The sequence below is a fragment of the Diabrotica virgifera genome, chromosome 1 (genome assembly GCF_917563875.1).
Source record: "Diabrotica virgifera virgifera chromosome 1, PGI_DIABVI_V3a".
NCBI lineage: Eukaryota > Metazoa > Arthropoda > Insecta > Coleoptera > Chrysomelidae > Diabrotica > Diabrotica virgifera.
In genome coordinates this window covers 292,030,539-292,055,375 of record NC_065443.1, presented here as the reverse complement: position 1 = coordinate 292,055,375, position 24,837 = coordinate 292,030,539, and the positions used below count along the sequence as shown (strand labels likewise).

General features: G+C 33.0%; 1 protein-coding gene across 1 annotated transcript in view; it reads right to left on the bottom strand.

Annotated features, from left to right (window-relative positions):
* Positions 1-24,837, bottom strand: part of LOC114328957 (uncharacterized) — an 84,413-nt gene that overhangs the window by 21,601 nt on the left and 37,975 nt on the right. The window contains exons 2-4 of the mRNA XM_028277952.2: positions 13,394-13,842; positions 8,759-9,378; positions 7,965-8,232 (exon numbers count right to left, since the gene is read on the bottom strand). Of these exons, the coding sequence (XP_028133753.2) occupies positions 7,965-8,232; positions 8,759-9,378; positions 13,394-13,842 (1,337 nt within the window). The remainder of the gene's footprint in view (positions 1-7,964; positions 8,233-8,758; positions 9,379-13,393; positions 13,843-24,837) is intronic.

The window sequence follows — 24,837 nt, the reverse complement described above, 5'->3', positions numbered from 1 at the left end:
AATATACCATTTGAAGGGAGAGCGGTTGCCTCTAAAGGCAACTAGTTGCTTATCGACGGTAACATTTTTATCAGGGTTAAAAGTTCTGTTTACATTTTCTACCCATGTTTCATAAATTTCACGTATTGCCGCAAGTTTATCAAAACGTCTTCTATCCTGTCTAGTAGTTTTGTTATCAAAACGTATTACTGGCAAACTTTCTGTAAATAGATCAAGCGACATTGTTGATCTAAATATAGTACGACCCGTTTCTTCATTCCATAAACTTTTAGTTGATTCACCATGGGACTTATAAACTCGAGCTAAAAATAAAAAACCAATGTATGCTTGGAAACCAACTTTATTTATGTCTTTCCAGTTGGTTCCAAATACATGCTGTCTGTCCATGTTGGTCATATTTATAATTTGGTTTGCAACATCGTCCAGCTACACTACAGTTGATTTTACAAGTTTTAGCTTGCAGTAACCTGTTTTTATTTACAGACGTATGCGGCTGACAAACACACAGGTACTGCTAATATAGAATACTGCCAACTAAACACACATACACAAGTAATTTTTAACGGTTTAAATACTCGGGTCACATTGACCCGAACGTACCATAGGTAACAATTTCATTTTTATCAAAAAAATCAGGAAGTTGATTGTTTATCTCATATGCAATTGAAAGACCTCATATTAGGTAATAAAGTCACGAAACACCAAATCGTTACGCCGCGTAATAATTTGTAAAATAAGAAATAAATTATTTTTTGGGTCAAATAGACCCGAACAGGACAGCAGGGTTAATGCAATGTAAGAACAACAAAGAGACACTGGCAACGCCTTACATCTTAAAATTAAAATTATAGGTTAGTAAAATATGTATGAAAATATGACTAATACCAATTGTCTTCATTAGAAAAAAAAAATCATTGACGTGGTGATGGCTGCATTTCTCCATTGTCTTATGCTCGTTCTTGTAGTACCATCAATCCTATAATTTAATCTAATGCAGCAAAAGTGAGATTTCTTTTGCATTTTTGAACAATTAGAATAATTATTTTACCGTTTTATATCTAATAAAAAAGAGAATTGTTAATTCTTCTGGTCGCACTTGCGTAAAGAGGTCGGTCGTAATTACTATTTGAAAGTAACTTGCGTTTTCAACTAACAAGGCAAACATGGACGGATTTACATATTTGCTTGTAAAAAAAATGAAAGAAACGTTTTCTAATACTCGGCGTTTGGTCGTTAAATGTTGCATTTTAATGGCATTGTAAATATCTTGATGAAATCATTATTGAGACTGATATTTTCAACTTGGAAACTTTGTTTTATTAACAACTATTTTTATTATTGACACCTGAGATGAATAACATTGTAACCCCACTTACAATGTTTTTCAACTGGCTTAAATGACATTTATAAAGGATAACTCTCATTTTGGTCTAAAAATTTTGGTGGGGTGGTGTTTACGTGAATCATAAAGCGAAGATTAATCCACTTCGCAGAACAAATTATAGGAGAATACCAGGTAGGATTCAGAAAAGGACGGTCTACTATTGACCAGCTATTCAACGTAAAACAAATACTAGCTAAAACCTGGGAGCATAACATAGATATCTACCAATTATTTGTAAATTTTTGACAAGCCTATGATAACAAACATAGAGATAAAATTATATGTAATTATGCAAGAATTTAGTATACCAAGGGAATTGTTAAAGTTAGCTCAATCCACCAATACTCACACAGAAGCGCTAGTACGAGATCAAAATTAATTGACAGACCCCTTCCAGATAACTAAAGGGCTAAAACAGGGAGATGGGCTGACACCGACTCTGTTTAATATACCTACATATGTATGGAATATACAGGGTGTCCCGAGAAGATTGGTCATAAATTATACCACAGATTCTGGGGTCAAAAATATGTTGATTGAACCTCACTTACCTATATACAATAGTGCACACAAAAAAAGTTACAGCCCTTTGAATTTGCAAAATGAAAATCGATTTTTTTTCATATATCGAAAACTCTTAGAGATTTTTTATTGAAAATGGACATGTGGCATTCTTATGGCAGCAACATCTTAAAAAAAATTAAAATGAAATTTGTGCACCCCATAAAAATTTTATGGGGGTTTTGCTCCTTTAAACCCCCCAAACTTTTGTGTACGCTCCAATTAAATTATCATTGTGGCACCATTAGTTAAAATGTTTTTAAAACTTTTTTGCCTCTTAGTACTTTTTCGATAAGCCAGTGTTTATCGACATATTTTGAATATTTGTCGAATCCACCACAGAGACCTGTTAGTTTTTTTATTGGCTTTAGGATTAGACCATGCGGCCAGAAACAAAGTAAATAGTACATACATAAACATAATATATCTTATCTAAACTATCTAATTACTAATCTAAGTTAAGGTTATCTAAGTCTGACCGACCTTTTTGTTAAGAATAGTGAATTTTTGCTAAATTAATTTTAATAAAAATTTTGGGATAAGGACAAGGGTCACACTTTTCTCATTCAAGGGTTTTTCTTTTTTCTTAATAAATATTGATTACCTATATACCCACCCCACACGGTAAGGTAAGCATGTAGGCAATCAAAAGGAAAGACATTTAAGGTTATAAGCCTAATCTAGTCATTTTATAACTTAATTTTACAGTCATATAGGAAAAACAAAATAAAATCAAAAATACGTTTATCACTCAGTGCCAAAAGATACATAACATTATAGGGACCGTAAGCGTTTAAACTTCTTAAATTTTTTGTAAGAATGTCCGACTGATGTGTGTACTTCTTACAATTAAAAAATATATGATCCAAGTTCGCCGTTTCATTGCAAATATCACAGAGATTGTTATTAGTTATTTTTATTTTGTATAAATGTGCCGGATAGCAAGCATGCCCAAATTTCATCCGAGATATAGTTGTTATGGAACTTCTCGGATAATCGTAATTTTTAAACCAGTAATTTTTTCGAATATCGGGTTCTAGCAATGTATATCTTGTGCCTTTTGTCAAAATAAAATGTTTATATAGTTGAGACCATTTTTTATATAAATTATCCTTAGCAATATTTATTCTCTCATCTAATGTTAATAAGGGTGTAACATCTTCTCCCAACTGTATGCTTTCTTTAGCCGCTTTATCAACTTGTTCATTGAATGTGATACCTGAGTGTGCTTTCACCCACACAAAAATAAATTTTCTAGTTTTTTGCATTTGAGAGAGCAAAGTTTTTATTTTGGCTATGTAAGGATATGCGGAGTTGATTTGTAAATGTGATAACCTGTTAGTTAATAATCTGAAAATTTAGTTATAATTTACATTTTTAGGCATATTTTGAAGAAGTCACATCTCGATCAAAGGTGACCTGTCAAAAAAAGACTAGAAGACAAAAAAGGTTTAAAGACACTGTGTTTAACTAATGGTACCACAATAATAGTTTAATTGGAACGTTCACAAACATTTTAAGGGTTTAAAGGAACAAAACCCCCATAAAATTTTTATGTAAATATATTAAAAAGAAGCCGCATCTCGATAAAAACTGGCTTATCGAAAAATACTAAGAGGCAAAAAAGTTCTAAAAACGTTGTGTTTAACTAATGGTACCACAATAATAAATTAATTGGAACGTACACAAAAGTTTAGGGGGGTTTACGGGAACAAAACCCCTATAAACTTTTTATGGGGTGGACAAACTTCACTATAATTTTGTTTCTGTCATAAGAATGATACATGTCCATTTGCAATAAAAAAATCTCTCTCTAGTTTTCGATATATTGAAAAAAATCGATTTTCATTTTGTAACTTCAAATGGCTGTAACTTTTTTTGTGAGCACATTTGTACTAATGTAAGTCTGGTTCAATCGAACTATTTTTGACCCCAGAATGTGTGGTATAATTTATGACTAATATTTTCGGGACACCCTGTATAATAAGAAAAATGTCCGTAAACCCAAAAAATTTACTGTTTAATAAGTCTTAAGCAGACAATGTATGCAGATGATGTAAATTTACATAACAAAATAAAACAAAAAAATTACTGTTTAATAAGTCTAAGCGGATTACAATGTATGCAGATGATGTAAACTTGATGGGAAGAATCACAAGCGACGTCACAGAACTATATGTGGAGCTTGAAGAAAAAGCGAAAGAAATAGGGGGCTGGCCGTCAACGTAGATAAAACTAAAAAATTTCGTAACTCCAGCTATTCTTCTCATGTATTTCATCTCCGTCGCGTTTATCATTGATTTCGTTTGCACAATCCAAGTTTCCACCCCATATGTGGCATTATCGGATCAACTATGCTGTTATATACTCTGAGTTTAGTTTTGTTATCTATTTCTGATTTCCCAAAAATTTTATTATCTAATGAGTAATACCCGTTAGTAGCCTTCTACAGTTTATTACTTATTGCAAGTCCGTTTTCCCATCATTTCCCTCCAAAATTTAAGATAGTAACATTAGTAAAAGAACTTAACAGGCTTTTTCAGTCGATGAGCAGTTGTCTTCTGAAAGTTTTTCTTCTCTTTCCCCTTCTTCATCTGAAGTTTGATGCTTAACACACGTCAAATCTTTGTGCAATCTTTTTACATTTGCAACTGATATTTAGTAGAGAGAGAGAAAGAGTTTTCATTTTGAACTCGCCGATTTACTTTGTGCTCAGCTCGCCGAGGCCATATTGCCCTAGCACCATAACTTTAAAAAATTCTCAAAGCTCTCAAGTTGACCGATTTTAATTTTTCAAAGTCCGTTTGAAAGGTTGAGCCTTGCTTTATATGTCAAAAAATGTTGTTTAAATAAATTTAAAGTGCCCTTTTGGGCCTAGCATAATTGAATTGCAAAATTATTATGAAAAAATTATTAAACCGATTCTAACAAAATTTAGCACACGTTTCAGTCGTATTATAAAGTTTTTCTAAGATGAACATGAAGGCTTTAAGTTGGACGGCGTTATGCAGAAAGCTACCAACCCTCAATAGTGGCAAACTGAGATAATCAAGTTTAAAGTTTTTATTGATTTAAAAAATCTGTAGGATATGTTGCTACTACTTTGTAACTTTTTTTTGACTGTGGATAATTATTTTGGTATTTTCTACATGTTTAAATATTTTAATTGTAAATTAAAAAGATAAATGGCAAATTTTTGTGGATTGGTAGGTTTCTGCATTTTGCAAAGTGGGAAATTAATACCAACAATATTAAATAATAACAAGAGTAAAGTTAGAAAAATTATTTTTATTTACAGGAAATGGGTATGATATGAATATTTAACGTATTAATTTAATAAATTTTAATATTAATCTACTTCATCCACTTAAAAATCTAGATCTTCAACATTGATATTGTATTGCTTCAGCGATAGGCTTTCCGTTAGGCCACAGTGGTATTAAATCGCTAAAGATTTCTTCGTTAGCAGTTCTACCTCAAGAAGATTTTTTGATAGAAATTTTTTCATACGGTTGTGAAAAAACGTGTTGTTGTATCATTAGCCGAAATGGGTCAGACTTTTCTATTTTGATTGACCTAATCTTCAACCAATTAATTTTTTCTTTATCTTCGGTCACTTTGCGATTAGTAATTTTTTTCTCAATGTTTATTACGCCTAAAAAATCTTCTACGTGCATTTGGGTTACCTACTACCAATGGTCTCTGCTTTCTACAAGAACGCATTACCTCGATATAGTCATTTGGGGTATATAATCTTTGCTGTCGTTTAAGAGCCGACTCAATATCACTGAAATCAGTGTTGTTGGGCAAAAAGCTATGACCAGAACAGATATTTTACGGTAATGATTTCTAGGTTTGTGCGTGTCCCATGCAAAATTGATTTAAGCATAAGTATTAACTTAATATTTCGATTTTGTCCACCGCAAGAATCACACCAAAGCGTAAGATGTTTGACTTCTGGAGTTAATTTAGTTTTAACATGTTTTATAAGGCAAGAGTCTATTTCTTGGGCGCCCTTACAGCTGAACCATATACCTAAACGTAGCAGTATCTTCTATTTTCTTTAGCACTGTGTATTCCTGCATTATACACCCACAACTGACGCTTATAAAATACGATGCCTGTAGGTATTCTGGAAAGCGGTGGGATTTTTTCCAAGTCAAAACTTAAACACTTTTGATCTGTTTGTTCAGTCGCTATCTTGAAATCATCTCATCATCTCTTCTCATTTTCTGTGCCTCCTCTGCAACTTACAAATGCTTCGTATGTTCCTGCTTGAACTCTTCTTTTTTTTTCTTCGTCCTTTTCATTCTATTTTCATTTTAAAAGTATCGCAAACATTGCAGGTGTCTTTTTTAATGGCTTTATTTTCAAATTAAATTTCGTGTAGAATATGTTCTTGTATGACATTAAGCTTACGGGATTGGTTTCTTCCTGCTTGTACATGACACCACATTTGTTGTGGTGGTAAATATTTCGCCTCTGTTTGTTCCCGACGGTAGTGTGAAATGTATTTAGGTATTTTATTAATATGACTAACAACTGCATGAATTCGTTCACCTCTAATTTGTTTCTGCCTCCCTGCTTTAAACCTCTTTGATCACTAATAGGAGCCCGACCATGAAATTTCTTTAAAGCAGTGTTTACTCTAAATGTAGTTGCCTTTAGAGTATTTATAAACATTTCTCTACACATTTTTGTGTCCTTTATTTTATAAATTCGAGAGAATTTTCTTTTTTCAATATTTCTACCATAAGACCTTTTTTTAATCTCGGATACACTAGCAGCAATAAAATTGGTTTGATCATATGAATTTAGCGACCAAAACCTCTCAAATTCATATTTTCGACTTTCAACTTCAATGCTGGATTAACTTCTTGGATAGCATCGACTTGGAGATCGTTATCTGCAACAACATGGACGGGAATATTTTTGTCACTGATACCTTCAGGTTGGTCTATTTCTATTTCTGATAAAGAATCTCCCTGTTCAACTTCTTAATGGGATCTGCCACTGAGTCATCACTATCTTCTATAAAATTTTCCTCAGAAATATTATCGCATATATTAAATGTAGAAACACCAACAGATGTAAGAGTTGTTAGACCATTATATTCAGAGACTGTGCCTTCAGTTTAGTAAGCTGTATTGCAAGAGCAGCCTTTAAAATCCTAACACTTCTATTACTGTACATTACGCTAAATAAAAAGTGTACTTTCAACCACTTTTTCACTGTATTCCAATTTTTTTTAACTATCTAGACAATCAAGGCCACTACTAAAACACATTAAACACGCCGGTAATCCAGTAAACCACACGCAAAACAATACATAAAATTATTAGGTTAGGTTATTATAACTGTAGAGTTGTAGAGCCCAATATTTGCAGAAAGCTACCAACCCACTTGGATGCAAGTGGCGCTTTATTAAAATTCTGCCAAGTGGGTTGGAAGGTTTCTGTAAATTAAAAGTATACTACCAAGTGGGTTGGTGGGTTTCTGCAAATTAGAATATCAGATAAATTTAATATGTGGCTTAGCATTTTTATAGTTTTATAGGTTATATAATAATCTAGAGGTGGTAGGTTTTTACAGAATGCAGAACTCGTATTTTGTTGTCCAAATATGCATCCGACCCAATATCTGATATATTGAGGGTTGGTAGCTTTCTGCATAACGCCGTCCAGTTATGTTTAAGGTGTCTAAAAAAATTAAAAGGAAAATTTTAATTTTTTGCACATTTTTCCCCTTTTGCCCATTGCTATATTTTAAACATAATCATTAAATTTTTAATTTACAGCCAGTCAAATAGTACGTAAAATTGACAAATTAAACTATTTCCTTTTATAATTTGTGTGACTATACACTTTTGTAAATATCTTTATATTCTGTATATTCTGTACCCTAATAATGGAATTATCGACCAATGCCGCACTAATAACTCACCCTGTATGTTAATATGAATTTAATTACGGAAAGATCAATATACCCATTCAGTTTTGTACAATGCTATATTTCTTACCTATGGCTATGATACTCCAAACTATTGGGATTGCTGTAATATTGGGAATGTCTTCCCGTATCATAGGAGGGCTGCTGGTTCGTCTGGGTATTTCTTTCACTGTACATCTCTTTGTAGTCATCTTCGGTGGTTGGTTTAGCTGGCTGGACTCCTAGTTCTGGATGAGCATACTGAAGTACTGGAGTTCTAACTCCATCGTTGAAGTTTACCGGACTAAGTTTAGTCGGTTGCGGACTATATAGAGCTGAGTTGGGATAGGTTATATCTACTGCAATAAATAAAATACAAATTTAAAAATAATTGGTACTGTTAATGTACAGTTAATACTTTTGTATGAAATGGAGGTCTGGACACTCAATATATAATACTGATGAATAATTTGTAACTCTTTGAACTTTGGCTTTATAGAAGAATCTTGAAAATATCTTGAACAACCCACACCACGAACGAAAATGTTCTGAGGAGAATAGGAACAGACAGGAAGCTGCTAAAGATTATCAAAGTTAGAAAAGTTAGCTACGCGGGTCACATACTGAGAAACGAAAAGTACCTACCACCTCGCGCAACTTATCGTTCAGGGGAATATTGAAGGAAAAGGGGTCAGGTATGCGCCAGATTTCATGGCTTAAAAATATCAGAGTCTGGACTGCTTGATGCAATATCTTTGTTTAGAGCCGCATTGGACAGAGACAGATTTGCCCGTATAGTCGCTAACCTCCACTAAAGGATACAGCACCTCAAGAAGAAAAAGGTACTTTTACTGGAATAAAAGATATAAAGATTGTTATATTTACCAGGGTATTGTAACATCCTCCGTTGGAACTGCTGTGTTGCACCATTATCTTTGGCTCTGTACTGTCCACTGTAGTAATTCTTCAACGATTCTCTTGAATTAATCTGTTTAATGTACTCTACAAGATCACTGTCTACTGCCCTTACATTACTTATTTTTGGAGTTGTTACTTGTTCACTAGAACTGAACTTGATAAAAGATTTCGCCTTTTCTCTATCCAACTCATCTAAATCGTCATTGTCTTTTACAGTAAAAGGTCCAAAAGAGTTCTTGTTGATGGTACCTGGAGGCTTGAAATTGTCTTCTTTGGTGAATGGTCCAATAGACTTATCTACCGACTTGTCGTTTTCTTCAGCGTTTGGATAGATAAGTTCGCCAACAGCAATAGCCCTTGGTGGTTTATAGCCTTCTTCATATGGTACTAATTTGTTGTTGATGACTCTAGCATTTCTCCAGGTCTTTTTGTCGCTAGGATCGTCTGGTACACGGACACCTTGTATCACTGGGATTCCGTCTTGGTCTACTGTGGTGGGTATGGACCTGCCTCGTTTATTATCTTTGTTTGGTTTGACATATATTTCTTCAGATCTGATGTCTACTGGACTCGGAACGTTGGGTATTCTAAAAGAACCAAAAGTTTAGAAAGAAATATCTAACATAAATATTGAAAGGGTTCCCGTTAAGATGTTCAAAATGCCTTCACTCCCAGAATTCACTTTTTTAAATTATGTCTCCAGACCATAATTTAAATTTTTTTTTGGCTATTTAAATTTTTAAACTATATTTCTAATTTTTTCCAAATTTTTTCGTAAGTTGCGCTACCTCCATAAACCTCGATTCATAATAAACACATAACGCGAGAATTTCAGTGCCACCGTTGCATTTGGTTGTCTTTTTAAAGGCAGATCACATGCTATGATTTTTTGTGGCGGATATTCTTGACTTGGGATTGATTTCATGTAATCGAATGAACTATCTTTTAGTAAAGTCGTCCCAGGAACGCAACTCATCAATATTGGCAATATCATTTTAAAGTCGTCTACTTTAAAATGTATAATACGTGTCTGAATTGCCGATATAAATGAGTCAGATTAAATAAATTATTAGAAGAATTTTTTACTAAGCAACAACATTTTTGTTTATTTAGTATTATTTTGTATCTTGACAACGATACCCGACTTGGGCGTCGAAACGTTAATAAAATCATTTTTAGGTAAAATTGTGGCTTATTTCCCATTTGAATATACTCCATAAACCTATTTATAGGTTACATACAGGGTGGGCCAAAGAAAACAGTCCACCTCGATATTTGGCACTAGGTATTAGATTTTAAGGAAATGCCAAAAGGTCGATTTTTATTTTTAAATGAAAATTTTTTGATATATATTATATTTCATACTAGTGACTTCATCCATCTGGGCATGATGATGTAATCGATGATTTTTTTAAATGGGAATAGGGGTCGTGTGGCAGCTCATTTGAAAGGTAATTTAATTATATATTCAGTAATATAAACATTAACATTATTATTTATACAGGGTTTTTTAAGATATCTTTATTTCAGAAAATATAGAGTGTACCCTTATATGATCTCATATTATTCAATGCTAAGGTATTTCAAAGTCGAAAGACTCTCTGCTAGAAGGGATCGGCAGTCTGTGATGTTCATATATAATATTGTAAATAATTTTAAGTATAAAAGCTGAGGAATGGTTAATTTTGTACATTTTAAGATACCAAAGATTAGGCTGAGAATTATAAATAGGAAACCTTTTTTTGTATGGAACAGTTTATCAGAACTGGATTTTTTCGATTCAAGTTGTAAAGATATTCAGAAACTTCTGGTGGGCTGGGATAATTTTCAGATGCAATTAGAAGTTATATAACATATAGATCTATATCATATATGTGTATATATATATATATATATATATATATATATGTATTTTCTTTTGTTATTGTTAGTCTGTTGTTTTGTTTGTTAGTTTGTAAGTTGCCATCACCTGTGATTACCATTGTAACATTTTTTTGTTTATTACTGGTGTTTGTGATGTGTACCAATAAATAAAATAAAAATAAAATTATTATTTATACAGGGTGGCCAAAAAAATAATTTTTGAATTAAATCAATTGACGCAAAAAGAAGAATGTATGTAATTTATTTAACTCGAAATACATGCTATCAGTGTCAAAAAATAGAAAAAATGTTTATTTAGCAAATAAACATTGCTTTTCGTTTAATTTAAATGTTCAAACTGTCAAGAGGCAGGTGGGAGGCTGTTTGTGATTTAATTTATGCGAAAAGAAATGTTTATTTGTGAAATATATTTTTTTCTATTTTCTGACAGCAGTATTTTCTGACAATGTATTTTGATATGTTTCGGCATTTTGCCAAATAAATGTAGAGGTGAACCGTTTTCTTTAGCCCAACCTGTACCTACTTGAAGTACCTGAGTTCTTTAATATCTTCAAAAAATGAGCTAAAACCACGTTTTCAAGGTTTTAAGGAGTTTAAATCGATATAACTTGAATCAATTTATTCATTTTTTGCGTGTTTTATGTGATTAAAAAATAAGACAGCGCACTTATATCCCGCCATTCCTCTCCTAACCCAAAAAAACGTTATTTTTTTGTTTTTATTTTTTTAGGTGGATTGCAATCAATAGGGCTTTTCATCGATTGACATTTGTTTCGAGCTTCTGTCATGTGTCACATAATATTAATATATCTACGTCATACGTCTTTGGTTTGTATCATTGGTATATACCAATAACGTACGACGTAGATAAATTAATATTATGTGACACATGACAGAAGCTCGAAACAAATGACTGTGAATGAAAAGCCCTATTTAAACATTTTAAACAAAACAGGCATTGTTTCGTCTTCTACAGAACATCTCAATAATTTATTATAGACCCTAGTTGAGTGTACATAACTTCATAATGTATTTTTTTTTCGCAAAAACAGTATAACTTTTTTGGAGATGGCTGCAGGTCTAATTTTATTTTGTGTAATTTATCAAAAACTATATTTCTGCTTCTTTTCATATTTCATAAGGTGCGTTATTTTCAAAAATCAGAAAAAGTGGTTTTTTAGGGGTTTGGGGGATCTTCCCCATTTTATAGATTTCAAATGAGGAATTTTTTAAAGTTTAGAAGTAGCTTAGTACTTATTAGGACATTCAAAATTTTGCCGAAACACGTTTAACCCCCCCCCCCCCCAATAAAAGCCCACGTTTGAACGTTTTTCTTCCATTTCTGTATGTTCTCCAATCATCTCCAAAAAAATTAGACACTTTTTTTCATTTTGAGTACACTTAACCTACGTGTCTATAAATAATAGACATATTTTGTAAAAGCCTCAAATATGCGTGTGATTTTTTTCAAATTTTTAAATTGATTGTACCTACCTATCCATCTAAAAAAACAAGAATGTGTGTGTACTTTGTACGCACCTAAGAAGTTATACTTCTACTACATATTATGTGATTTTTAAGACAATACCAAACATTTTAAAAAATAAAAGAATAAAACGCACACAAACACATTGAAAAATGCCACAAAGAAAAAATGATTTCTGAACAATAATAATTGTTGGCAAAAATTTTAAATACGCATTTTCTGAAAAAAAAATTATATAACAAATATACTTACAATCATAACATGCATAAAAAAAATAAAACAATAAAAACTTGCATCGGGAATTGAACCCGTGAATTTCGTGGCGCTTTGATTCGTAATTGAAGCGTAGACTCACTCGTCCAATTCGACATTATTTGTCATGTGGAAAAATAGGGTAACTGAACGTTTTACTGTTTGACAGTTGTTTTGAAAATTAAATTATGTAGTTTAAATTTTGTGGAAGAAAATATAAAAATATAACAAAACAGTAAGAAAACTATATATTAGATGAAGCTTGGTAGAACTTTTGTTGGTAATCAAATTAAGTATGTAAATCAAAGCATTACATACCTACTAGATAAATAAATCTACGCCAAAAAATTATAATTTAAAAATAAAAATCGAACCTAATTTGGGATTTCTCTCTAAAATCCGCATTCTTGAGAAAATAAATGTACATATTTCAACCTAATCCAAATGTATAATTACAATATGATTATAATAAAAACTACTTACCAAATTAGAATGAGTTTTCCTTGTCCAAAAGTCCAAAAATATAGGTATATGAAAACTATTTAAAAAGGCAGTATAACTATTAACTAACTTTTGTTTGTTGTTTCTTTTCACACAAATTTTAAAACGCAACAACCATAAATAATCTAACTACAGCTGTGCCACAGCCCACAGCCGCCATATTGAATAATTTTTGACATGTCATTTGAACATCCAATCAGAACAAAGTTATAATGCGCATGCGCCCGGTCGCTAGGTTTTACCATATAAAAATTCACCCTCTATCGCCGGTAAAGAAGTATAACTTCAAAAATAAACCTAAAAAATATGTTTTTGGATGGTAGGGAGATAGGGGGAAAGGGAAGGGTGGCGGGTTATAATTGCGCTGACTCTTGATTTTTTAATCGCATAAAACGTAAAAAAATGAAAAAAATTGAATTCTGGGAGTAAGAGCATTTTGCCAGTCTTAACGGGGTACCTATTCCTGGGTAGTTACATACCTGTCACTGACGAACATATTTTTTAGGGACCCCATGGATATAAGTTTACTGCTAGTCAAATTCTTCCAAATTTTTGCAGTGTCCATAGCAACTACTTCAGGCTGATAATACACAGACGAAATAGGTATCCAGTTGGCAACCACACCCTTATTTTCGATCACCTTAGGATTCCTCAGCTCGTCATACACTGGTTTTTCGTCGCTATAATCGTTATAAAAGTTAATTTTATAACTTTCAGCTGGGTTTGGATAGCTACTGGTCTTGGCTTTAGAATCTCTTCGCTTGATGATAAGTTGAGCCACGCCTCCGTCTTTGGTTACCACGTTTAAAGTTTCAGTGGTTTTAGGATCTAAGCTTCGAGATACTTTGAGTTCTGTTCGAGTCATTGTGGTTTTGGGCATTTGGACGCTGTGGCACCTGATAATGATCAACGAAAGCAGCAGCAACGCCTGAAAAAAATAATAAACGTTTACTTTATCTCTAAGACTCTAAGACTTGTTTTAGATTATAACAATTTTAAATCAAAAAAGAGGACAAATAATTCAACTTTAAATGAGCTAAAGGTCAGCAAACGTCTCTCCAGCAAAGTCCATTGCCAACAATTAAAATACTTTAGACATGTTATGAGAGGAGACATAGGAAACATGGAACTTGAAACATGAAACCCACCAAGGTGGACCGACCAAATTACAAGAACATGCAAAAGATCTACGCATGGATTAAAAAAAATAACCAGAGATAGATATCTTTAGAGCAGTGGCGGATCTGGGCATTTGCCTTGGAAGGGGAAATTTGCCTTAGGGGGGAACTTCCAATGAAACACAACCAAAAGACATAAAAACGATAAACTCAAACTACATACAAGACATAAGTAATAACTTATATGAATTTAGTTTCCTTGATTTTCCTAACTAGCGTGTTAATTCGGTTGAATTTGTCGGTCTGTGCTGTAAGTTCCATGTTTTAAAACATTTTTTCTTTAATTTTGGACCATTTAATATATATTATAGGCATACCAGTTCATTTTCATGTGCATATTTTCGAATTTTTTGATTGTTTATTTGCCAAATACAGGGCCGTAACTACGATGTTGGGGGCCCCGGGGCAAACGTCTGGGGGCCCTCCACCGGGGGGTCTGGGGGTTTACCCCCAGCGGAAGGGGGAGATTCGGGAAAAATGTTTGACATTTAACTCCTTGAAAACGCATTTTAATGCATTCCATGACTGAAATTGTTTACACCTTCATATTGCTATTTTACACCAACACAAAAAATTTTGAAATCACCTTATTTTAAGCTAAATAATTTTGTAAATACCATCAATATAACATCTTTTCTGTTTTCATAAAAAAAATACTATAATATTAATTACATTGTTCGGCTACAATGTTCTTACATCTGTTGGCAAATCTGAAACAAAAATGTTACATGGTATGGGCGATTAAATACTCCCCTGAGCATCCCTTCCTAGACTTGTTGAAGCTTAGCCCGGGCCCTCCCTTCCAATGGCATTTTAGGTTTTTTACGCTGAAATAACTAATTTCCTAAGTAATAATTTAACTTTTTATGTTAAGGTCTCAGGGGCTTGCTTCGCCCAGGCCTCAGGGGTCCCTGTTCTATTCCAATTGCATTTTAGTCAAAAATACTAATTTTCCCAGCGAAAAATTAAAACTTTATGTTGAGGTCTAGAGTGTCCCTGTAAGATCTTTTTAAAATTGTGTCAGTTGAAAATATTTCGTTGGGATCGGCTTTTAAAACACATATTTTCATATTCCTTGTTAAAATTTATGCACGGCCAAAGAAAAAGCGGCCCCTGCGGGCCCCCCCCCTTTGCTGGGGGCCCCGGGCCAATGCCTCGGTTGCCCCAATGGTAGTTACGGCCTGGCCAAATATCTGAATGAACAAAACATCCATTTCTATAACATATTTAATTTCGCTTTCCTTATTATACTTTCTAACAAATAATACTAAGTGTCAACCAATTTCATATCTACTCGATATAAATATGTTCACTGATCAAAATCTGGTTAAAAACAAAAAAATCTCTTTTATCGACTTTATTAACGAAGAAATTCTTTAGTGTCATTTACAAAATTCTTTCAATCACATCTTCCACGTTCGTCCTGCTACGCACCTCCTTATTTCGTATAGATAGATGATCTCTCAGAGATACTCATAATATAATTATGTAGCTCGTTCGACAGCTCTCTGCGTTATTCTTAGTATATTGGCTGATAACTCTGCAAGTATCACGGTCACCATTCCATAGGTCATAACTGGTAGAATACAACTGTTGAATACCCTTTTCTAATTGATTGGTTTCTTTTTGTTTTTCAACACATCACTATGTCTTACTACTGCTGCCCAAGTCATTCGGATCCTTCTAGTTATCTCTGCCGTTTGATTCTGTTTGCCTAGTTTGACGGTGCGACCTAGGTATATACTCTTCGACACTTTCGATCTCACTTCCATCTAAGTCAATTATGATATTTTGATTTGTCATCACTTTTGTCTCATTTAAATAATTCATTTTTAAACCTATTTTCGCAGGTTTTTGTTTAAGCTCCTTTAACATATAGATTAATTCCTCTGTAGGTATTGTTGCTTATAAGTACTATGTCATCGGTAAATAATCTTATAGACCGGGCAGTATCGTCGCCCCCGCTAGCGAAATTATTCCGATTCGATTTTTTTGCACAAACTTACTCAAAAAGAGGTCCTTATAACATATCCACAGGGTGCCGGGCGGTGCCGTGGTCGAAAAATTGTTTAAACAATTTTTTTTAAACAAATTCACAAAAATAATTTTTTCACTTCGAACGATTTTTTTTTTTAGATAAATTGGCTTATTCTGAGCAAAAAAGTCTCTTGTCTTTTTTCCTAAAATTGATTTTTGTCGAGTTATAGTACCACATTTTGATTAGTGAACATATGTCGAGTAGATATGAAATTGGTTGAGACTTGGACGACTTGGTATTACATTTGTTAGAAAGTGTAATAAGGAAAGCGAAATTAAAAGGAATATTGTAGATATGAATGTTTTGCTCATTCCGAGACTTGGCAAATAAGCAATCAAAAATTTCGAAAATATGCACATAAATATGAACTGGTATATTTATAATGGTAATACAACTTTTACTTCACAACAAAGAAGACAACCACAAACTCGAAAATTACAGATTATCTGTAATTGCTTACCAACAGACTATCAAATAAATTCGATTATTTCATTCATAGGAGATTCTGACCAATAGAAAGCTACAGAAATCTAAATTAAATCGATAATTTTTGATAATTTCCCGTCGTCAAGTATATTACGTCACATGCCCTTCATTGCTACGAAAAAATACATTCAGTGACGTTAATGGCAATTAATGTTTTAAAAATTATAAAAGTGATGACTTTCGACCGTCAAATATTTATAAAAACTGTGTGTTTAATTGTATTAATTTGTACTTACATAAATAAATTACAATAAAATTTTGGTTTTGAACAGTTTTATTCATGAAATACTCGCAACAAATTGCACTCGATCTCTAAAATTAATATAGAATTTTTGCCCTTGTGACACTTTGAAATAATTTCACTCGCCTTTGGCTCGTGAAATTAAAACTGTCAAAGTGACACTCGGGAAAAATTCAATAATTTTAGAGCTCTTGTGCAATTACTACTGATAATTACCAGCCTGTTGAACAAGCAGGATTCCGTAAAGTTTATGGTATTATGGTATTGTTTAAAAAAATTGTTTAAACAATTTTTCGACCACGGCACCGCCCGGCACCCTGTGGATATGTTATAAGGACCTCTTTTTGAGTAAGTTTGTGCAAAAAAATCGAATCGGAATAATTTCGCTAGCGGGGGCGACGATACTGTCCGGTCTATTAGATGACTTAAAAATCTGTCATCAATTTTAATCCTGCTTCTTCCCAATTTAACTTTTTGGACACATCTTGTAATATGAGAGATAGTGTCTCCTTGTTCGTATTTTAGTTGTTGTTAAATCTTCTGCAACATTTTATTTGCATAGTTGCATTGTCGATTGTCGTATATGTATTTTAGGAGTAGGTACCTATTCTATATCTAAAATCAATCCTTGCATTATTTATTCATTGTAATATGGAGTTCTATGGAATCGAATGTTTTATTGTAATCCACACATGCCAAATGAAGAGGTTCATTGTATTCGTTACACTTTTCAACGAGTGTCTGTATTGTCTGTAGGTGTTCAATGGTAATACCATAAACTTTACGGAATCCTGCTTGTTCAACAGGCTGGTAATTATCAGTAGTAATTGCACAAGAGCTCTAAAATTATTGAATTTTTCCCGAGTGTCACTTTGACAGTTTTAATTTTACGAGCCGAAGGCGAGTGAAATTATTTCAAAGTGTCACAAGGGCAAAAATTCTATATTTAGTTATATTAGTTATATAGTTACTTAGTTAAATATTTTAGAGATCGAGTGCAATTTTGTTGCGATTATTTCATGAATAAAACTGTTCAAAACCAAAATTTTATTGTAATTTATTTATGTAAGTACAAATTAATACAATTAAACACACAGCTTTTATAAATATTTGACGGTCGAAAGTCATCACTTTTATAATTTGTAAAACATTAATTGTCATTAACGTCACTGAATGTATTTTTTCGTAGCAACGAAGGGCATGTGACGTAATATACTTGACGACGGGAAATTATCAAAAATTATCGATTTAATTTAGATTTCTGTAGCTTTCTATTGGGCAGAATCTCCTATGAATGAAATAATCGAATTTATTTGATAGTCTGTTGGTAAGCAATTACAGATAATCTGTAATTTTCGAGTTTGTGGTTGTCTTCTTTGTTGTGAAGTAAAATTTGTATTACCATTATAAATATACCAGTTCATATTTATGTGCATATTTTCGAAATTTTTGATTGCTTATTTGCCAAGTCTCGGAATGAGCAAAACATTCATATCTACAATATTCCTTTTAATTTCGCTTTCCTTATTACACTTTCTAACAAATGTAATACCAAGTCGTCCAAGTCTCAACCAATTTCATATCTACTCGACATATGTTCACTAATCAAAATGTGGTTAAAAACAAAAAAATCTCTTTTATCGACTTTATTAACGAAGAAATTCTTTTCAACGGTTTCTATTTTATGAATAATGAGAAAGTAGGCAGACATTCTTTTATTGGATTTGTTATGGTGTTTTAATAACGACAGCTACGTCTCAACAATCTTGTGAGAGAATAGTTCAGTGAGTCATCTTGATGGATTGTTTTGTATTCATTGTGATAAACAACAAGAAAAGTGTATTCGATTGATGAATATAACGTATCTTAGCATGTCGTTAATCATTATAAAGTATGTTCGAGAATTATATGATAACTACCTAACCTAACATCCTTTCAAATAAATGCCTCAGATTATGTATAGGAGGTTTGATGAGTACTCCAATATCAAACCTAAGCATAGAATGTAATGAACCACCCGGAATGGGACGTTTCATCGCCGCCGGTTCATCGCTAGTTAGTCAGTTGATTTTGTATTATGGAAGATGACACGACACGACGTTAAATTCAGTTCAAAACTTATGACAAATAAAAAGATAAAAAAATATTATTACATTAATTTACTGTTCTATTTCTACTTCCCCTAAATTTGATACTAAATAATATTAAATTTGTAGTGTTAAATTATATTTTATATTATAAAAGTTTAAAAGTCTATTAAAAGATTAAGTATGGCAACAGGAATGGTCACATCTCGTATTTCCTAGAACTCCTAATTAATACTAAACATAAATAATAAATGTAACTGTTGAAAATTGGTCGAAAATTCGGAAATATATCAGTTAGCGATTAACTGACTGGCGACGAACCAGCCGGCGATGAACTGGCGGCATCGAAACGGCGGTGATGAACTGGCGGCGATGAAACGTCCTAGACCCTGAACCACCACTATGGTTAAGAAGGAAAACTATGTGTGAAAAATTTATAACTAAAATGATAACTAAAGAGAGCATAATATGTAACAACTACCACAAACTTTGTATAAATGACCTAACCACTGAATACTGGAGGAAAAAACCAACATTACTACTTGCCGAAAGTTACAATAGACAATAGACTAAGACAATTTAAAAATAAAATACACACATCAACTCTGCCATCCATGTTTCAGATAAATCTAAACAATATACCAAACATACAACCAACCTACATGAGAGATTACTCGAAATTTCCAGTTTACTTAAGGAATGCCATGTTTAATGTGGATATAGAAACTTTATTTCCGGAACATTACCAAATTTATACCGATGTCTCAAAAATGAATTCGAGGGTGGCCGCTGCCGTGTGGGACCCCAGGACAAGGTATAAAGAGGGTATACGACTTAATGAAAATTTTACATTTTCAGCAGAACTTATTGCAATACTGAGAGCAATGCAGTATATAAGCAGCATAAACAAAATAATACACAATAACGAAGAGAAATTTCTAATCCTTACAGACAGCAAAAGTGCTTTACTTAAACTGGAAAGTTTGAAGGACATATCAAACTACATATATATTGACATTATTAAAGCATATATCGCACTTAAGGCTAAGGGCAAACAAATATCATTTTGTTGTGTAAAAGGCCACTCTAGTCTTAAACACAATGAAATAGTAGATACTTTAGCTAAGAAGGCTACCGAACAAGAAATTGAAAGTGAATATAAATTAACATTAAATGATGTTTACGCTAATATTACCAGCAATAAAACCAAAACCTGGCAACAATGATATAACAATTCAACAAAAGGGCTATTCTACAAAAACATACAATTAAATATTCCAGCTAAATCCTGGTTTAATCATTATCACGGCGAAAAAATCGTTGTTTCATACATATGCAGACTTAGATTTGGACACTGCCCAGTTCCAGAAAACAAATTTAAAATAGGTCTTAGTGATAGTAATCTTTGTGAATGTGGTGAGTTAGGATCTGCAGAACACATGATACTAAACTGTAGATTAGAGATAATAGAAATAAATCAATTCATGAATCAAATATATAAAGAAACCAATATTACAAGACCTTTTAATCTAATAACAATATTATCTAGTTTAGACGAACGTGTATATGAGATCCTAATTAAACACATACTTAGTATAAAATTAAAATTGTAAACTATTAATACCTGTGTTTATCCCATTTGTCTACCTATATTTCCGTGGTCTAGTCTTGTGTGTGTGCATTGCTCTGAAAGACCCCTGAGCAGAAGTACTCCTTGTTGAAATTCCTTATAATATAATTAAAAAAAAAACAAAAAAAATAATAACAATAATAAATAAAAAAAGAAAAAAAAAAGAAAGAAAAAAAAAAAGAAAGAAAAAAAAAAGAAAAAGGAAGACAAAAAAGAAAGAAAAAAAAATATATAAAAAAAAATTAAAAAAAAGAAAATAATAATAAAAAAACATACAGTAAATAATAATGTTGAATAATACTAGAATATATTTATGATATAGATATATCTATATAGATGTGTAATATTGTATGATTGTAGCTAAAGATTAAATGATCCATTTATTGTTATAATAGAATCTAGGTATATCTCTAAAATACAAAATATTATTTGAATAGTAATATGTGAGATAAATATCTGTAGAGTAAAAAATAAGTTCGGCTAATGGATTAAGTCCACAGTCAGGAAATTCGATGACACACACACATACCTAACCTAACAAAAGAGGCAATTTTCTGGACAAAAATCATTCTATCTTTTAATACAATTTCCCGATCGGTGAACCTATCCATCACATCACAAGTTAATGCAGGTCCTCAAGGTGCAGTTGTGCTTTTTCCTCTTTTATTTAACATTTATTCGGAAGCCATATTTCAGGAGTCTTTGGAAGATGCAGAGATGGGAATCAAAGTGAATGGAGTATTGATCAACAACATACGATATGCTGATCATGCTGTCTTAATTTGTGACAACATAGCCGATCTTCAACAACTTGTCGCTATAATTGTCACTATATTCGGAGAATAATGTAAGCGAATGGGATTAGAGATTTTAATACCAAAAAGACCAAATTCATGATCATCTCCAGAAACTTGGATGCACTTGTAAACTCCACCATAACATTGAATACCAAGTCCATTGGAAGAGTGAGCAAATTTAAATACCTGGGAATGTGGCTTTTTGAAGACTGGGCGTCGGACAGGGAAGTAAAATGTCGCATTGAGCAGTCTCGACAAGCTTTCGTGAAATTCAGGAAGGTACTGACCTGTTCAGAGTTCGATCTTACACTGAGACTAAGATTTACTAAATGGTACGTATGGTCGGTGCTGATGTATGGCATAGAGGGCTGGACACTCAAAACGAGGGATATAAACAGATTAGAAGCCTTCGAAATGTGGCTTTATCGCCGTGACCTAAAGATATCATGGACGGCGAAAGTCACAAATTAGGTGTCCTTAAAAGAATCAACCAAGAACGCCAACTTTTCGAAAACATCAAGAAAAGGAAGACAACAAATTATTTTTCCAGAAAAATGTTGAAATGTGAAATGAAGTTCAGGAATTGGCTACTTTATTCTACATCTAAAAAGTGTGTATTTTGTATTCCTTGCCGTCTATTTCAGGCACAACCGACTTCTTTCACTACAGGTTTCAATAACTGGAAGAATGCTGGCGCCAGATTAAAACAATATGAAGAATCAAAGGACCACACGGCAAATGTCTTGAGTTTATTCAATCGAGGTAAATTAAAAAGCATAATAGACTGTTCCATAACAAGTACATTGAGAAGTGCAGTACAATACTGGCGCAACGTTTTGCAACATGTTGTTGCAACATGTTGTTGCAACAGTAATTACACTGGCCACAAGGGGACTTGCCATTAGAGGAGATAATTCAGTTATAGGATCAGTTCAAAACTGCAACTTTTTTAGGTTGCTTAGTGCTCATAGCAGAATTTGATCCTTTTTTACGCGAGCATCTTACTAAATTTGGAAATATTGGTCAATGGAACTGTAATTATCTGCCAAACACTATATGTGAGGAACTAATAGTTTTGGTGGAAAGAAAGTAAGAAGAACGATTGTTGGCGAATTAAAGCGAGAAAAATACTATAAATAGTTGATTCGACACAAGACGTGTCTCAAGAAATAAGAAATAGAAAAAGAAAAATTCAATTTGAAGAGGGGGCCGACGAACGAACTTTTCAGCTAGTGATGAGATGAAAATCCACACATTCTATAAATAGACACTCTGATAAGAGATCTGAATATAGGTCTGGAATCTTATCGACTTATTTATCAATGTTTTCGTGTTATAATAGATTTGCCAAAATTAAACAATGAAGAAATTATTAAAGAAGCTGAAAATCTGATAGAAATTTATAAAGACGACCTAGATACATCATTCATACATGAATGCATTCACTTAAAAGGATCATTTGGATACCAGAATAAAATCACCAATAATTGATATATCTAAACCCCCTTTGTGGCTCAGTGGTAAGAGCGCCTACCTTTGGATCGAAAGATCCGAATGGTCGTGAGTTCGAATCTCACCAGGGTCAGGAATTTTTCGTTTATTATAAATTAATAAATGAAAATAGTTTCTGTCCTTGTGGGATCCGGTACTCACCGGAGGGACCGCAGACGTTCGGATACAATTAGCGTCTCTTTGCAAAGACAATGACGTCGACTTTGCAAAGTAAGAAGACACTTATTCAACACACACACTACACATGACACTACCATGCCAAAGGCCATTAGCTGTCGAGGCATTAGCTAAATGAAAAAAAAATTGATATATCTAAATATTTAAAGAAGAGTGGATTGAAAGCTATTTTCCCTAATTTTGACATTGGTTTGCGCATTTATTTGTGCATTCTTGCTGAAAGGTCATTTTCGAAAATGTCTTAACATTTTGTCGATTTTGTCCATAGAAAGTGACGTAACAAAGGCGATAAATTATGACGACATTATAGATGATTTTGCCAAAGAAAATCAAGAAAGAAATCGAACTGGAATGGCAATTTTTTCTGTTATATGTATACAAACATCGTAGTTTAAATTCATTTTTAGTGTATTCATATTTAAATAAAATATTCTGCTTTTTCCCAAAAATGGTATATGTTTGAAGGGCGGCTATTAGAGAATTGCCTAGGGCGTCAACTGACCTACACGCGGCCCTGGTGATGCAGTTTATATATCTAGGCATCACACTATCTAGCTACCGAAAACTCGAAACAGAAGTGGAAGATCAAGTGAATGGAGCAAACAGGAGCACAGGTTGCCTGAATTAAACAATATGGAGATATAAGAATATCGGGAAAGAAATGAAAAGCAGAATTACAAAACAGTGATCAGACCAATAATAATATACCCAGCAGAAATGCGACCTGATACAGAGAAGACCAAAAGAATGCTAAGAAACAGCAGAGATGAAACTCTTCGAAAATCGATGGTAAGACACTACAGGTCAGAGCTAAGAGTACAAATATACGACATAGATGAAAAGCGGAAAACATACATAACGCGATAAGAAACAGAAGAACAGAATGAAACTATCGCACAAGACGAGTGACAAAGAATAGAGTAGTAAAGAAGACGAGATACGGTTCCTTAATAAGAAGACGATCAGTGGGAAGACTACGAAGATGATGGAGCCACGACTTACTAGAGGTAAATTGAAAAAACAGTAAGAGTCATATTCACACAAAAGAATAAGAAGAAGAAGATTATAATATAATAGTTGTCTCTGCTGATAAACATTGGCTAGATTTCAAAAGCAGTCATTCTCTTGTATTTCAATTTTCTTGGATATAATTTATTTTCAAGCCTTTCATATCATCTGTCAGGTGTATGGGTGGTTTTCCCCTATCTCTTTTATCAGTTCTCGGTCACCATTTTACACCCGGTCACCATTTCACACCCGGGCACATAAACGAATGGAGAGGATTGAAGTATACCCAAAAAGTGTTGGACTCCACAGGAAAACGAAAATAAGGAAACAAATACATGGATGAAGGGCATATCCAAGGTGATGTCGTAAAGAAATTTAAGAGACGAAGACTTCCAGTGCCACAACAGTAAGGAGATGCGATTTGGAACGGAAAGGCATATTTAACGCTATAAAACCTATATAATTATATCTTACTAAAGAACTATAACTGTTCTTTAAAGAACAGAAATAAAAATTTAAAAGCCAAAAATGATCAAAAAAAAAAGAAGAAAATGATCTGATTACGAGGAAGCTGATATTTCTTGAATATTTCAGAGCTGAAGTATAAATTCTATCTACTACTGAAGTGTTTTATCCTATTTGCAAACCTTCTGTAGGCGAAATAACATAATTCTCGCAATGTAATATCACCCAATTGTAACGGTTGAACAATCAAACGAAAGTAACAATCCGGTGAGGTAACATTGACATTCGTCGTTTTGTATTTTGG